Raw genomic sequence first — 17490 nt, 5'->3', positions numbered from 1 at the left:
TTTCTTCGATGAGTAACCACGAACATTTAGGTGAGCTATATTTAAAAAAAAAAAAACTGAATATGTGAAGTGCATAATTCGTGCATCGTCTAGCGACATTACTACAGTACCCAACTTCAAGATGTTAACTGGATTAAATGGACACAAAGTGCCTGTCCAGAAAACAACACGACGGGTGGAAGAATTTTGGTTGGAACTTCAGGGAATGAAATGTTCTCGAAATGTGACGGACACGCTTACCTGGACTGTCCAAGGATCGACGCCAGCTATGTGCCGTCCGAGGTTCTGCAACCAAGCTTCCACGGAATATCGAAAACGAACTGCATATGGACTAATTACTCGACGGGTCACGTCTGATCTGTAATAAACAATGCTTTTTGTCACAACGAACTGCATCACAACGACTATAATGGAAATAGGAAATGGACATGCTTATGTATCAATCACGTTGTTATACAACGATGTTACTGTGATCAAAAAAACTTTACCACAACGATACTAACCTGTAAAAAATTATTGTGCAGCAGATGAATATGAACTGTGATAACGACACCATGTGTATAGGTCAACGCACCTGAAAAATACGGACATTTTTCTTTGAAGCATTTCATTGCAATGCTATGTAACTAAGAACATTCAACAATCTAAAGTTGTATTGTATTATAACAAATATTGTAATTTTAAAACTAAGTTACCTGTCATAGAATGTAGTCTTCATATGTAATCTTGGTGGAATATTTTCTTTGTGCAACGACTAAGAAATGCGCGCGCACACGAACAATATGAACTGCAATACTGTGCCGCGTGATCTAAATTTACGAAATAACGGCAGTGCCGTAGTTACACAGACGCTTCTGCGCATGCGCGCACTCTGTTTTGCCAACATAAGAACTTTTTCGGCGCACGCGCGTCATTCAAATTTTGTGTATAATATACAGTATAATGTAAGTCATGTAAATAGTTGTAGATAACTTAGATTTTCTTGTGCCTTTAGGTGAATTGCTCGCCTGCAGGTGTGTCCTTTCGCCTCGCAATTCAGGGGGCAATATAAAGGCACATTTGCATGCCGAGCGTGAGTTTCCTCGGAAACGCGAGATATTAATTAAATAAATAATCAGTGACAAATAAATAAAGCCTATGGCACACAACTGCAGCGCTGTGTCGCTGATAAAACAAAAGTACATTTTCGTTAGTCGTATGTTTGATTAAAAAAAAAAAAAGGAAGAGCTCTCGTTGAAGTGGTGCGAGAAGCACGTATTTTAGTTTATTGTCTGGCACACCGCCATATTTCATGATATAGAAAATTGCAACCATACTAGGCACTCGATTCTGTAAAGAATTTATATTTATAAAAGTAAGTAGGATTATGAACTGTAGGCTTATTCATTGAATATATCTGATTTAACTAACTGTGTAATTTTTTGTTTAGTAGACAATCACCTCTGTACGACGTTTTGGCATGGCTGGCAAATTATTGTAATATTGAGATTTAGATTATGAGTCCGCACCTACCGCAGCAGTCTTTGGAAACGATTTAATTACGAAGTCCGATTATTTCAGTTTTATTTCACGGTCAACTACGAGTAACATTGCCTTTACGAAAAAGCCATTGTCAAGCGTCTGATACCGAATAATCAAAACCTGACGACTCATAGGAGAGACAAACATACAGATAAAAATAATTTTATTTTATTTTATTTTATTTTATTTATTTTATACAGCTTGCGGCTTCTCCATCTGGTTATGGGTCTCAGGAGTTGGATGCGTGCCCTTCTGTGCGTTTTCTGGGGGACGTTTGCACCTGAGCGCAGGCCAGATGGCGGTCTACAACTGGAAGCCTGACGTCCGCTGCAGCCACAGTTTCCAGTCCACCGCTGCCTCCACACTCCTGCCTTCCCTCCCGTTGTCGCGCTCCTTATACGACGAAGGTCCGTCGTTTTGGGGGGAGGAATGTTATGGCGTAAAGTCAAGCGCCGGCACCCAGTCGGGAACGATAGAGCAGACAGGGCTGTGAAGAAGACGTCACCCAATATCACGCTGACCGATCTCTATCTAGGACCACAACGCGACAGCTGCGGCCTTCAGGGGAAGAGAACATGAGCGCCACGCCCAACTTGTCGCGGCCACTTCTACAGCAGAGATTAGTCACATCAAGACCAGTGACTTAGGAATTGTTTATACTGAAGAGATTTCTTTCTTGCATGTCGCCCTTTGCTTGCAGCACTTCTGTGTTATTGTCAGAGTTAAGTAATGTCATTGATTCATTTCGTAATAAAACTCTTTATTACGATTTGCTAGAAGTATTGTCTAGTGATCCGAGAAGGAGGTTTCCTAGGCCGGCGGTATTCGACGGCTTGACAGTATACAACAAAATTCAGTCTGGAATCGGAACTAATGTGTCGTAAGTACTGGTAATAACACCAATTTTTAACTGCAGACAGAAGTTGCTCGACTGTCAGCACATTAGGTACAGAAGTAAATTCAGTGAAAGATCTCAAATGAAGATGTATTTTAAGTACAGAGCTTATGTGTCGGCAATCTAGATATAAGGAAATTCATAAGAGTTTTATATAAATTCCACATAGCACCAAACATGCGTCTAAAAATTATTTTTCAGTAAGAAAATATTGTAGAAATCTGGTGTTTATTAATAATAGAGAATTATTCGGTTTGTTTTGAACTTTCACCAAAAGGAGAGTCCCTCTTTGAACTTATGGTAGTCCATAAACACAGTTGGTGTTATGGTACTTGCGTCGTTGTATGTACTACGTAAATTAGGGTGCAAACCAAGACTGGAGGATAAACTTTTCTGTATTCTTTATTTTATAAGTAACAAAGATTACATAGAAGGCTTTATTTATTTTACTCCAGAGTCGTTTGCACTATATTTAGCTTGATCGTAGGATGTCTACGAGCCGCTGGTGGTTGTTCCACTCGGCTAGCGCCAGCGGCGTGTCCCCACCGTTATTCCTGACTTCCCTGTCGGCCCCTGCCTCCAGTAGCGCAGTCGCCGCGTCTGCTTGTCCACGCCGTGCCGCATCGTGCAGTGGTGTGTCCCCACTGCTATCCCTGGCGTTGCAGTCGGCAGAGGATGCCGCCAGCAGCCGCACCACAGCCGCCTTGTTATTCCATGCAGCATGATGCAGAGGCGTGTTCCGCCAGCGGTCCCCGGCGTTGACATCAGCTCCTTTCTCCAGTAGAAGCCTCACCACCTCCACGTGTCCCCTGGCTGCTGCCCAGACCAGTGCGTTGTGCTGGTTTTCGTCCATCGCCTCCACGTCCGCCCCCTCTGTCAGCAACGTTCGCACCTTGCTCACTGACCCCTCCTTAGCTGCCGCAATCAACATCTTGCCCTTCTCTCCTCCAGAAGGATCCCTGCAACAAACGGAGAATACTTACAAATATCTCCAAACACGCACGTCTGAGGACGAAACACTATGGCAGAAGCAGAACTGTGATGAGTCCCTAAAAGTCAAGAAGGTTACCGCAATGCACTGGTGTCCAAAATTAAAGCTTCTAACTGCGATTTTTCGTCCTGTGCCCAATTCACGATGTAATCATGCAAACTGTCAACAGATGTCTGCACAACCGTGTTCTACACGGAAGTTAGCATTCCAGTCAACGGACAACCACGCCCACGACGAAGTCAGCGCAGCTAGCAATGGGGTAGTGTTTGCTGGGTACTTCCACATTCGCAATCACTGTAGACACAGTCACAGATGGTGCAGTATAATACAGAGAAGACACATCCCAGGCTCTCCGCAGTGGAGGGCCATTGGAAGAATGGGAGGAGGACAGTCACAACCTGATGTGGCCCGATGGCTTAATGTGAATCGCACTGTTGTTTATCAGATGTGGCGATGGTTTGTAGAGACAGAAACTGTATCTCGAAGACGAGGGCAGACCACGTATGATACGAGAAAGGGAGGACCGTTATTTGGTTAAAAGGGCAACACGGTACTGCCTTACTACTGCACGGCAACTGGCACCTCACCTTGCAGGATGCAGTGGATGTGTTGTATCTAGGCAAACGTTATACAGAAGATCTCACCAGAGTGCCACTTATTGTGAGGGGCCCATTGTTTATGTACCTCTGACACTTCACAGAAAGAAATGTGTAGAGTGAAGTCGTCAACATCCCACCGAATGGCCGAACAGTGGGCAAATGTTATCTTCACACGTGAGTCCCAAAATGGTGTGGAGAGTGTTTCTCGACGGATTTTCATATGGAGGGAACGTGGAACAGGATTTCGTGACCCAAATATCGTGCAAAAGAGACTGAAATCAGGGAGGTTCTTTAATGGTATGCTCAGCGATTACGTGGACTACCTGAACACCTCTTCATGACATTGTATGGGTGAATTGGCAAGGCTTAACTCCTGTAAGGTATCGTGACGAGATCTTGGAACCTCATATGCCGTCGTTGCGAGGTGCTGTGGCCTACACTTCGTATTGATGGACGATAAAGGTACGCCTCATAGAGATCACCTGATTGAAGGTTTCTTGGAAATTGAAGATATTGCACATCTGGGATGGTATGTTCGAGCTCCCAATTTGAATCCCATAGAGCATGTCACGGATACACACCTCTACCAGAAAACTTCAGTGAGTTTGTTTTTACTCTGCACGGCAGAGTATACGAGAGGATGTAGAAAATCGTACATTCAAGGCTACAGCGAAGAGACAAAAGAGAAATACGAAACGTATTGTGGTCTCTATGACGCCAACCCATTCTCCCCATGAACAATGGAGAAGAAGTCATAACAACAATGATTGAAAATAGAAGACAGAAGTGGTAACACACTGTAGAAAGCATTAACATAACTCACAGTAGTCGGAATGTGGAGACTGCTCAAAAATTAGGTGGTATACCTACAGGTACACCAGGCTTTGTTGGCAGTACAGCAAACCAAATAGCCTTCCAGTAGCTGAAAAACGGTAAAGCGAAACACAGACTGAAGAAAGGGCATGCGAGTAGACTAGATGCTTTCCATAAAGAAAATAATGATACACTCGGTCATACATTTACAATATCAGAACTGAAAGAAGCAGTCAAAAGTTTAAAGACTGGGAAGGCCGCATATTAAAAATGAACAGATGATACGTCTTGGTGTCGGCTCTAAATTGTGGCTGTTGGAGTTTATGAACTGCTGTTGGGCAAATGGATGAATTTGAAATCTGCAGACAGGCAAAAATAACTGCAATTCTTAAACCTGGTAAGGACCAAGACGATCCTAAGAGTTATCGGCCAATCTCTCTGTTGTGCACAACATACAAACTGTTTGATACTAAACAGATTCAATGAGCTGATTGAGGGCACCCTAATAAAAGAGCAAGCAGGATTTTGACCTGGTAAATATTGTACCAGTCAAGCTCTCAGCCTAACCCACTATACTGGAGATGGGCTTGAGAAAAGACGAACTACAGGAATGGTGTTTATAGATTTTATGGAAGCATATGATACCATCAGTCTCAGAAATCTCATTGCAAAAGTGCAAAAAACAACAAAAAGCCCTCAATTCACTTCTGTACTCAAATCAGTTCTATTTAATGGAAGGTATTTTGTTGAGTTCCAAGGTAACAAGAGCAGATGGTGACTACAAAAAGATGGGCCTCCCCAGGGCAGTGTTCTTGCCCCCAGGTTATTCAATATTTATACAAATGACCAGCCTATTAGTCCCTGGTCAAGATCTTTTATTTATGCTGATGATAGGGCAATAGCAGCTCAGACATAAAACTACAAGGATATTGAGGAAGTACTAGCTGAGAACCTGGAAAATCTTACCAACTATTACAAAGAAAACCAGTTGAAACCCAATCCAAGTAGGACCCAAACTTGCCTATTCTATCTTAACAACAGAGAGACAAAGCAAGAACTGAATGTTTGGTGGAATGACACAAGATTAAAACACTGTCCTCTCCCTGTGTACTTGGGAGTTACTCTTAATAGGACACTGTTATTCAAGAGGTATATTGAGAAGGCAGAAATCCAATCACGGAATAACTTACTTGGCAAGCTAACAGCATAAAAATGTCGAGCTAATCCAAAAGTTTTACTCACCACCGCAATGGCACTCTGTTTTAATATTTCTTAAATTTAAAGAACCTCTCTCACACCGGCCTGATTTAACTTCACTGATTAGGATAGTAAAAACATGCGTATATTAAGGGAATTTTCATTGACAAAGCAGGCTTATCACATTCACACAGTTCAATACTGTTCTGTCCTGATTAAATTAAGCTTAAATTCCGTAAGGCAGTGAAGCAATTTCGAAGTCTCGGTGAGACGAAAATTGTCAGTCGATCTCCTGGAAACATTTGTAATAATAATTATTTTTCGGTGATCACATGGGTAAAACCGGAGATCTGCTGGTAAGACCGTGTTAGCCTATTTATTTGAAGTAACTGGATATCTTGAGCATTCAAAACGGCAGGTTCGTCCAGTGTAAATCAGACGTTCCCCACTGATCCCGTGCAACACGGCATAGTAAGCAGACACTGTCAATAATAATAATCCGTTAAATAATACTCAAACACACTTACTTTAGTTTAGTTCATGTATTAAACTCCTTCCCATACAGAATCTCATCAAGATGGCGACTCGCTCAACAATACATACATATAGATCCTTCTTTTACGACTAATCGGCAAGAAGTCCCTTTTCTTTTCATAAGAGAAATCATAGATAGCAGAGAAGCTATTCCATGGAGTAAATGGACGCTCCAAGGAATAATTGGGGTTGAAACTACTTTGCATTGATAATCGGTAAGATAAGAAGAGATATTTCGAGATATGTACTGAGTTATATAATTTATAAAATTTCTGAAAATGTCGTGGAGAGACCGCTGCAAGAGACATTACACTGTTACTCTGCTGCTGAGTTTGCAAGTCCTAACTTGGGAGCAATGATGCCACACAAACAAGCAGGACACTGTCCTGAACTAGATGTGTAGACATATTACTGGATGTCTTAAGCCAACAAGAGTAGAACACCTACAATCGTTGTCAGGAATTGCTCTGCCAAATGTCCGACGTTCAATACAGAGCAGAATTGAACGAACAAAACAGGTTCAAAATCAACGTCATCCGCTCCATGGGTACCAAATGTTACCTAAATGCCTTACGTCAAGAAGTAGTTTTCTCCACTCAACCCAACCACTCACAGGTTCACCAAAAACTTCTAGAAAAAGACTGTGGCAGGAACAACAAGAACATGCACACGATTCTGAGGAAGTGCTGCCATCAGGTGCGGAACTTGAGTGGGAGAGATGGAAAACCGTGAACAGGCTACATTCAGGAATAGACAGATGTAACAGAAATCTGCACAAGTGGGGAATCAGTGAAAGTGCTTTGTGTCCATGTGGGAGCATCCAGACGATGTCCATTAGTAAACCACCCAAGAGCGTGCATGGCCCAAGACCTGATGACATGCACCGAAGTAGTGAGGGCATATGTGGACTACTGGAAGAATGACATGTGAAACAAAGACTGTATAAAATTATATTATACTGTATATAGGTTTCCATGAATTTTATTTTATAAATTAGCATTGTAATATTGAAAATTTTATAGAGGACAAATTATTCTATAATGTGTGGATTTATTGTAAATTGTTTATAGTATGCATACGAAATATATGTAGTAGTGAGACGGGTTGCATCACTCAAGCATCCACCAACAATTCCATAAGACTTGCGAGTAGCTCTGAGGGAGAAATGGTGTTATTGCCTCCACATGAGATTGATGACATCATTCACAGCTTGCCTTGTCGATGTCCTTACCGCAATAACCATATCGTTGGTAAACTTTAAGTTTCATTTCTCAGTACTGCAATATGCTATCCTTCTACACTGATTCTTCTGGTCGACTCTCTTAAACCTCACTCTACTCTTCATAATTACTAAATCTATGTTTACATCTGGGTACACCTTACATCCCAATATCTGATTTCGGAATCTCTGTCTCACTATGATGTAATCCAGCTGGAATCTTCCAGTGTCTCTGGGTCTTTTCCAAGCTTATTTTTTCCTCACATGTTTGCTGAACAGAGTATTTGTTATTACCATCTCAATTTCAATGCAGAAATCAATTAGACTTTCACCCCTCTCATCCCCATGCCAAGCCCATATACCCCATGACTCCTTCTTATTTTCTTTCCGCTGCAACTGCATTTCAGTTGCATACTTCCTCTCTTTTCTCATTTTGCTTGTGTCGTTACCATGTGTACCTGAACTATCGTTGTTGGCGTCCGTTTGATTTCGAATCTGGTGAGAAAAACTCTGCCATAGAGCTGTTCACAGTAGCCCACGCTCTCTCCTACTTCTTATACATAATGAATCCTACTCCCATTACAGCATTTTCTGCTGCTGTTGATTTTACCCCAATGTGTCTTATGACAAATCCTTAGCCTTCTTCTGTTTCACTCCAATGACCCCCCACCGTATCTAGAATGGGGCCTTTGCACTTCCGTTTTTAGACTCCCTAGCTTCCTAATTACGATCAAACTTCTGAATTCAAAGCTCCAAGTCGTAGAAGGTTAGCCCTTCGTAAATTATTCCGTCTCTTTTCCATTGTCACTTCGACCTTGGTAGTCCACTCCCAGAGATCCAAAAGGGTAACTTGTCCGGAATCTTTTCTCAATGCAGATTGTATCAAGACAGTTTCCCTGTTAACGACGTATGTCCTATGAATACACGTTATGTGGTTTTAATTTATTCGATTCCATTGCCTTCTGCATCCTCGCGTCATTGATCATTACTGACTCTTCACCCTTTTAAGGGCAGTTTCCCACCCCAAGGGAAAGGGAGTGCCATGAAGCTCTGTCGTTCCTCCACCCTATTTGACAAGGGCTTTGTCAGGAAAATGACGACTTCTTATGCTGGACGTCTTTGCTGACACTGCTGTTAATTTTCGTTCAGAGGTTAAGCAGTGCCTGTGCTGGAACCTGGGACACAGAAAATTTTGACCACTTGTCAATGGCGCACTCCTAAGCCATTGGTATATAAAAGCAGACACTGTCCCAACGTTTATTAGAGTAACGTATAGAAATGTGAAGTATGTCGTTCAAGAACTTTTTGAGATTTTGGTAACATTGTTAACAACGTCTTTTACTTTCGAAATAGTACAGCACCAATCTGGAATATTATGTATTTTCAAATTTCAATGCAGTTGCTCAAGAATGGCGATAGTAGCACCACTACGAGGAAGCCATTCACGCTTGCTTTAAAAACACGCTGTAACGGGCTTGAGCGTTAGTTACCTTTGAGTCTGGACGCAGTGAGTTGATGTAGGGCAAAAATGTCTTTGAGACGACAAAGACGCTGTTAATAACATCTCATAGAGACTAAGCGAAGTCTGTACTAGGGCTACGAGATTCGGGTTGTTCCTTCCGTGATGTAGAAATATTTCACAGTAATGTACCCACTATACATGCCTGATGGCAGCGGTGATTAGAAGAATATTCGGTCGCAAGAAGACTGGGTTGCACACGGCCACGTGGCACTACTGAGAGGGAAGACCATCCTGTTCTGCGTATTACTCTGGCGCATTGTAATACATCTCCAGCAGCAGTTTGAGCAGCAGTTATCACCAGGTAACACAATGAACTCTTACAAATCGGTTACTTTAAAGACAGCTCCGAACCAGATGCCCTGTAGCATGCGTTTCACTGATCCCAAACCACCAGCCTCGGTGCCAGTAATGGCCATGTTTTGATTAAGCCAGTTGGGGGCCTACAACCAGCCTTTCTGTGTGTTAACACACTGGACCTACACCTGGAGTTATGGTCTGTGGTGCTATTTCGTATGACAGCAGGAACATTCTCATGGTTATCCCACACACCTTGTCTGTTTCAATCTGGTGATTCGACGCATTCTGCTGCCATTAACGAACAGGATTCCAGGGGTAGATTTTCAACAGGATAACGCTAGCTCACTTACCGCTCTTGTAACCCAACATGCTCTATAGAGTGTTGACAAGGCTCTGGGCATTCTCAATCATCAGGTCTGCTTCCAGTCGAGCAGATATGGGACATCATCATACAGTAACTCCAGCATCATTCACCAACAGCATTAACCGTCCCTGTACTGACCAACCAGCTGCATCAGGCATCGAACTCCACTATAAATACTGATATCTGATACTTGAGCAACACAATCCATACATGTTTGCATGCCTGCATTCTCGCACTTACATTAACTTGCGATCCTGCAATGTTAATCAGTTAAATATGTTACCCTGGCAAATCTATTCCCGACGTTTCACTGTTCTATATTAACAAAATTTTTGTTTTGTGATTCTTTTAAATCCGTGTATTTGTAACTGTAAACTATTTTTGTTTAAAACTGTTCTCGCTTTTAGTCTTCCAAAGCCTATATTTATGTAGGACCTCTTACTAGTCACCACAGACGTCTGATGCCGAAGAAAAAAGGAAGCTTTGGCTCTCTTTCGCCCTGTACATTGTTACTCACATTACTACCATGTTACGCACGATCTGCTCTCCAGGCTGGTTTTCTTAACTCACTCTCAACAAACTTTTCACTCCATTATCGAGTATTGTCCTAATATGTTTCATTTCCTGCTCTTAATAGTTTATTTCCTCATGCTTATGTTTCTCTGTCGCATTTTAGCCAGCTTTCTCCTCTTTTTATATTAGTCTTTTTATGCAGAAATATTTTTCCCGTTCCATGTCTTGTCCCTTATTCAACAACAATATTTTATTTTCTAATTTTTTTTCAGCTCCTTTTCTACTGATATTCTGCTAATTTCATATCTAGTACGTGTAACATAATTTACAGACTTTGCCTGAGATCATAGACATTAATTATTTTTGATTATGCTGCATCATCTTACATTTATGAGTTTCTGGTTTATCTACAAAGTATTCTTCGAGGTACTCTCTATCTTTAGTCTTTCCTGTTACACTTACTTCTCGTTGGTTGTCTTCTTATATCAAATGTCTGATGCTATTTGTATACGACAAATTGGGTAAATACCTATCAGGCCCTCAATCTTATAAAATTTCAGCGTACATTCTCTGCAGCTTTCTATATTATCAGACCCATGGATGAAGTTTTGTTGACTGCCTGTGTGCATAAAGCTTTTAGACTGGGAAAAGTATTCTGAGAAGTATTTGCTCAATTTGTGGACCACTCGAGTAAATGATTTGGCCACATCTGTGGCTGACCATAATAGGTAATTAAAGCCCGAAATCCTTGAATCACTGGGAGAGAATAAGTTTTCTTAAGTCCACTGAAACATTACTGATCCCATTGTCATTGTTAAAATACCTGGTAGGGTTCCGTGTTTTCTCCTGAATAGGTACACACTCCTCTATTGCCCAATAACTTGTTGGATTCTGCTCTGATTAATTGTAAAGGCACATTGAATACTCTGAATTGCCACTTTTGGGCCTGTTGAATTCAGGCATCAACTGAACTGTGTCTTGCAACAATATCAGTTCACTATCAGATAGGGTTTCTATTTCACAAAGCGAATGTAAAACATCGGTGACTACCACTATAGATCAATGATTTCAAAGAAGAAAAGTGAAGTGATGACGAATTTACGCTGAAACTTCTGTCACTTCGCCTGTAAAACTCCCTGAGCTACAGAAGGTTTTACAGCTGGCGACATATGGCTACTGTGTCCATCTCCACTCAACCATGCCCACACAATAGGATTGTCCTGATTTTTATTGATCCAAAATGGCCTCCTTCATCACTTGGACACCTACAAGTCCGACTTCCACTTTCGTAGAAGCTCATGTTGCCACGAATGATTTCCATAAACTGCCAATAGACGTTGTCACATACGTCTCTCGTAGTAGGATAAGCCACGGATCTCAGCTCATTTGACTCCCCCAGCTACGGTGTTACCACACACCCTGTGAGAGAATTTCTCATTAGGAGAATAATCGTGGAAATGCAAGTGAAGGGTTCTTCCCTATATGGGTAATTCATGAGATAGGAAACCATGTACGTCTACGTCTACGACATTACTCACAATAAAGCGCCTGGCGGAGGGTTCAATGAACCACCACCAAGCTGTGTCTCTACCGTTCCGCTCTTAAACGAGGCGCGGGAACATTGAGTACTTAAATTTTTCTGTGCGAGATCTCTTATTTTATCGTGATGATCATTTCTCCCTATTTAGGTGGGTGCCAACAGAATGTTTTCGCAATCGGAGGAAGGAAACTGGTAGTTGAATTTAATGATAGGATCCCGTCGCAATGAAAATCGCGTTTGTTTTAAAGATTGTCAATCCAATTCTCGTATCATGTCCGTGGCACTATCTCCACTACTTCGCGTAATAAAAAATGAGCTGCGCTTCTTTAAACTTTTTTGGTGTCATCCGTCAGTCCCACCTGATACGGATCCCATATCGCACAGCAGTACTCCAAAATAGGATGGACAAGAGTGGTGTAAGCAGCCTCTTTAGCAGACGTGTTCCACCTTTTAAGTGTTCTGCCAATGATTCGCAGTCTTTCGTTTGCTCTACCCACAACAATATCTACGTGATCGGTCCAGTGTAGGTCATTTGTAATTGTAGTCCCTAAGTATTTAATTGAATTTACAGCCTTCAGGTTCGTGACATGTATCGCGTAATCGAAATTTTGTGGTTTTCTTTTAGAGCTCGTGTGAATAACTTCATACTTTTCTTTGTTCAGGGTCAATTGCCACTAATATAGACCAGGAACGATAGAGGGCCTGTAACAATTCCTTGGGGAACGCCGAATATTACATCTGTTTTACTCGATGTGTTTCTGACAGTAAATCACGAATCCAGTCGCGCAACTGAGGCAATATTCAATAAGCACGCAGTTTAGCTTGGAGACGCTTTTGAGGAAATGTGTCGAAAGGCTTCTGTAAATCTAAAAATATGGAATCATTTTGACATCCCCTGTCGATAGCACTCATGGCTTCACAAGTATAAAGACCTAGTTATGTTCCACACGAACGATATTTTTTTAAGCCCTTGATGATAATGTGTCAATAAATCGTTTTCTTCGAGGTAATTCATAATGTTCAGACACAGCATATGTTCCAAAACCCTACTGTAAATCGACGTTAGTGATATGAGCCAGTAATTCAGCGTATTACTCGTATTTCCCCTTTTGGGTATTGGTGTGACAAGAAAAATTTTCCAGTCTTTAGGTGCGGATCTTTCTGTGAGCGAGCTGATGTATGTAATTGCTAAATATGGAACTTTTGTGACAGCATATTCTGATAGGAATCTGACAGATATACAATCTGGATTGGAGGCCCTGCCTTTATTAAGTGATTTAAGCTACTTTGCTACACCGAGGATATCTGCTTCTATGTGTCTCACTTTGAAGTTATTCTTGATAGGAATTCAGGAATATTTATTTCTTCTTGTGACTACGTAGGCTTTCCCGGCGTCATAAGTCTTGAAAGTCTTTTCGGGTTTGCTGCCGGATCCTAAAATCAACTTGACTCGATATTTCGGCGATCCAGCTGGTCGCCATCTTCAGGAAAACACTGCTTCTGCTGATGAGTCCCGCTGAGAACTGTTCTCAGCGGGACTCATCAGCAGAAGCAGCATTTCCTGAAGATGGCGAACAGTTGGATCGCCGAAATATCGAGTCAAGTTGATTTTAGGATCCGGTAGCAAACCCGAAAAGACTTTCAAGATTTATTTCTTCTTATTTGGTCAAGACGTTTCGGAAAACTATGAACAATAACTCTGCTTTTGTGGCACTGTCACCAGTGACTTCACCATTGTTATCACTCAGTGAAGGTTATTGACTGCTTCTTTCCACTAGTGTGCTTAATGTATTACCAGAATATCTTAGGGCTTTCTGCGAGGTTACTAGGCAGAGATTTCGCTGAAAACTGAAATTGCTCCCAACACACCAGCAAAGTCGTTATTTTTGGGGAAATATTTAGTGTTATCTTACGCAAGTCAGCTGTGTTAGGAACTGAAAACGAGTCATGCAACAAACCTGTAGAAGGGTGTATAGATCCCCTTATATCCTTGCCTCGTCGAACGCCACAATTAATGAAAGGAAGAACTTTATACTAGACCTACAACTTCTGCTTCGTCAAAAACGTAAAATAGCGACATTCGATTTCTTGACTTTATCACTTGGCTAACTGCCCAACATGTCGCTCTGTGATTGTGGACAGTCTACACGTAAAGTGACTGAACTCACCGCAGGAGAGAGATGGCGACGTCATCAGGCTGCGGAGTCGTCTGGGGAGAGGTGGGGGGCACAGTTGTGGCTGGGCTCCGGCCGTCGTCAGTGTGGCCACTGTGCGGCTGCGAGGAGGGGCCGGTCCTGCTCTCTCCAGCGCTTGGCGTGCTGCACAGGAGGAACACTGCCTCAAAAAGGGTTTTCACATCGAATCCAGTGGTCAGATTACCACAGACTGTACATCTGAGGTACCGTCCACACACAGATAATAGAACACACACTGCCAACGACAGTAGTGGCCCACGTAAGACGAATGACAGCATTCAGGTAATCATACTTCTTCCTTCTCCTCATTTTCTCATACCTGTAGCCTAGCATATTACACAGTATTTGGTACAAAATAAATATAAGATGCGTGCAAAGCTCAACAACTGTGCTTACAACACCCATTGGTCAACATAATTTCAATATACAACAGCATAAATCACTAAGAAATTTGAATGACAGTAACCCTTAAATGCACTTAATGTGGTACTACCGTCATGAGATGGTGTTTGTAGCTCGTATGTTAAGGGGGTTGGACGTCAAACGGACCGACTTGGAGCAGAAGAGGCACCACAAGATACTAAATTCTACTGTCTATATTTTTACAAATGAATTCATAGAATTTTTGTCTGCATGACCGGGATTCACAATCATAACAGTGGAAGTTCAAAAACATAGGTAAATAAATTATTTTTACATGTGAAATTTTATAATTTTTTCACTTACTATTGGTTGCATTTTTTGCTATAGGTACACTTTTCTTCATAAGTAAGAGAGATTCTTCGATGAACTTTGCAGTATACAATCCATACATAAAGGTGTATGAAATTCTAGAATTTATTTCAATTTCAAGAAAATGAATGACCTGTTACATTTTAAACTTCATGTTTAGAAAAAACTCAAATTTTATAATTAATTATGTCAAACTTTACCACAGTTTTTAATAGAGATGGAAAATTCTAGAGTTTTGCATTAAGGAGTTTGTGTTTAATAAGGATACCACGTTGGAAAAGGAATGGCATATTTATTTTGGGTGTTACATGTACCTGAGAACAAAGATTTGTGTTTTGCAGAAAATGGCCATTAAAGCTTCTGGCTGCATTTGGCATCTTTTAGAACTGTCCAGCACCATAAAGAGGTTTTTTTTCCAATTTGTAAATCAGTTTTCGTCTTTTCCACACTCCTATGATTCACTCATTCCGAATTTATCACTTCCAAAAATGATTTATGTTCTTTCACTACACGCTCTGTGTTTATTGCATATAAAGCTTTGATGCAGTTCACTTTGCCCTTGATTCCCATTTTCTCTAAAATACATATCCGGCTTTACACACTATCATAAAAAAAGGAAACTGCATCATAAACACCAACAGCAAGTACATCTCTTCCACACAAAAATTGGTTTTTGGCAATCTTTTCCATGCACATTGATTAAAGCTTTCATTGGGGTTTGGGTGCCGCCATCAACACGTTTCTTCTATGTCAATAGTCTTTTGTTACACGTATGACCATCTCTGGCGCAAATATAAATATTCGAATTTTACACAGCGAAATACACGTATGTATGACAGCAGACGTCTGTGGTAAGGGGTGTAGCGCTTACTCTGGGTACACACAAGACCAGATAGCGTGCCTTATAATCACTGAAATATATATGTTTTATACATCAAACTTTTCAGAAAGATTACAAAACAGACATATTTTCGAAAACTCGATTTTTTTTAAATTTTTGACTCCCTACCCGCTTAGGAGACAGGAATCCGACTATAGGGGGAAGAAATAGGAGATAGGTATCTAAAAATCTCTTTGGGTTCTTTCGTCTCTGTTGTCTGTCAGAATGATGCGAAAATAAACCGAGAACACGAAGAAATGGGATATAAATCAAGAAGGGGATGAATTATGCCAGTGATATGATGTTGTGCAACATTACTGATGGCCCAAAACAACACAGGGACCGCAACGCTCTCGTAACGCGATAGCACATGGGGAATGACTCCATTTCCGCCCTGGGGCCACGATGACGACAGCCTAAAGGCCGGTTCCCACTACAGCGCGGCAGCGCGGCGTGCGGCAACGGCAGCGGCAAGCGTTTTCCGCGTTGACGCGGCGGCTCGCGGAATTGGCGTTCCCACCTGGAAGCGGCAGACGCTAGCGGTAGCCAATGACGGACAGCCACTGAGGTACGGGCTGGGACCCACCGAAACGACCGGTGTGTTTGAATAACGATATCTTACACCTACATGAAGGAAAGACGAAGTTGGGTGAAGACATACCAATTTTTCATTTTCTGTACAATGTACTCTTTCACATATTTCATTGTTCATGTTTTCTCATTTCAACATAAACAGATGTCATGACTACCGTTCATGATTGTTCACTATCCCCTAACATATTGAAACAATGTACGATAAAAGAGATTATTCAGATAGTTAAGCAAGACAAAAATTTAAAATGTGATACGGTAGCAGGTACAGGAAAGCACTAAAAACACAAAGGCTTGGGGGAAGGGATGAAAGTGGAAGCCACCTGAGAGAATTTAGCACAGAGCATAATGTAATCATCGCCAGGACCTTGCTTAAGAATCATGAAAGAATAATACATACTTGGAACAAAGTTTTCGAAACCAGATTTTAAATTATAAGATATTTCCTGGTGCAGACGCAAACCTACAATAATTTATTGGTTACGAGCTGTGGTTTACAACTAAAGAGACAGTAAACGGTAGCAAATTAAGGAAATGGAACTTGAATAAGTCAAGACCCACAGTTTTTCGATAATCTTAAAGTTACCGTAATGCAACAACTGACTGAAACAGAGAAAAGAATCCGCTAGAATACGAATGGATATCTTTGAGAGAAAAAGTGGTGAATGCAGCAGAGTATGTGAACGGGAAGAAGGTACAGTAGAAATCGTTAGATAAAACGTGATATATTAAATTTGACACGAGGGAAATATATAAAAATGCAGCAAATAAAGTAGGCCATGGGAAATAGAAATGTCTAAACATGACGTTGACAGAAAGTCCAAAATTGCAACGCGATTTTGCACTTGGAAAACAGGGGAATGAAAATGAGAAAGAACAAAGAAAACTTTGCTCAAAGGAGAAGCAACTGCCAAGGACTCATCTGGCAAGCCAGAACTAAGCAAATAAGAGAAGGCTAGAAAGTGGAAGGAATATGTAGAGAGGAGAGGGGGAGGGATTGTACAAACTAACATAAGCACAATGTTAGATTCCTGTGAAATGTCTGAACACGCAAGGCAATACTGATCCTACCACTTAGTTAAGTAGA

The 17490-nt window shown here is 41.3% G+C and overlaps 1 protein-coding gene across 1 annotated transcript in view; it reads right to left on the bottom strand.

Annotated features, from left to right (window-relative positions):
• Window positions 1-2800: 2800 nt before the first annotated feature.
• Window positions 2801-17490, bottom strand: part of LOC126426781 (ankyrin repeat and KH domain-containing protein 1-like) — a 116697-nt gene continuing 102007 nt past the window's right edge. Inside the window, exons 4-5 of the mRNA XM_050088776.1 lie at window positions 14174-14323; window positions 2801-3375 (exon numbers count right to left, since the gene is read on the bottom strand). Of these exons, the coding sequence (XP_049944733.1) occupies window positions 2889-3375; window positions 14174-14323 (637 nt within the window). The 3' untranslated portion in view covers window positions 2801-2888. The remainder of the gene's footprint in view (window positions 3376-14173; window positions 14324-17490) is intronic.

Source organism: Schistocerca serialis, chromosome 11, assembly GCF_023864345.2.
Source record: "Schistocerca serialis cubense isolate TAMUIC-IGC-003099 chromosome 11, iqSchSeri2.2, whole genome shotgun sequence".
Lineage (NCBI taxonomy): Eukaryota > Metazoa > Arthropoda > Insecta > Orthoptera > Acrididae > Schistocerca > Schistocerca serialis.
The sequence above is the reverse complement of the archived record's forward strand: the minus strand, read 5'-3'. Positions and strand labels throughout refer to the sequence as shown.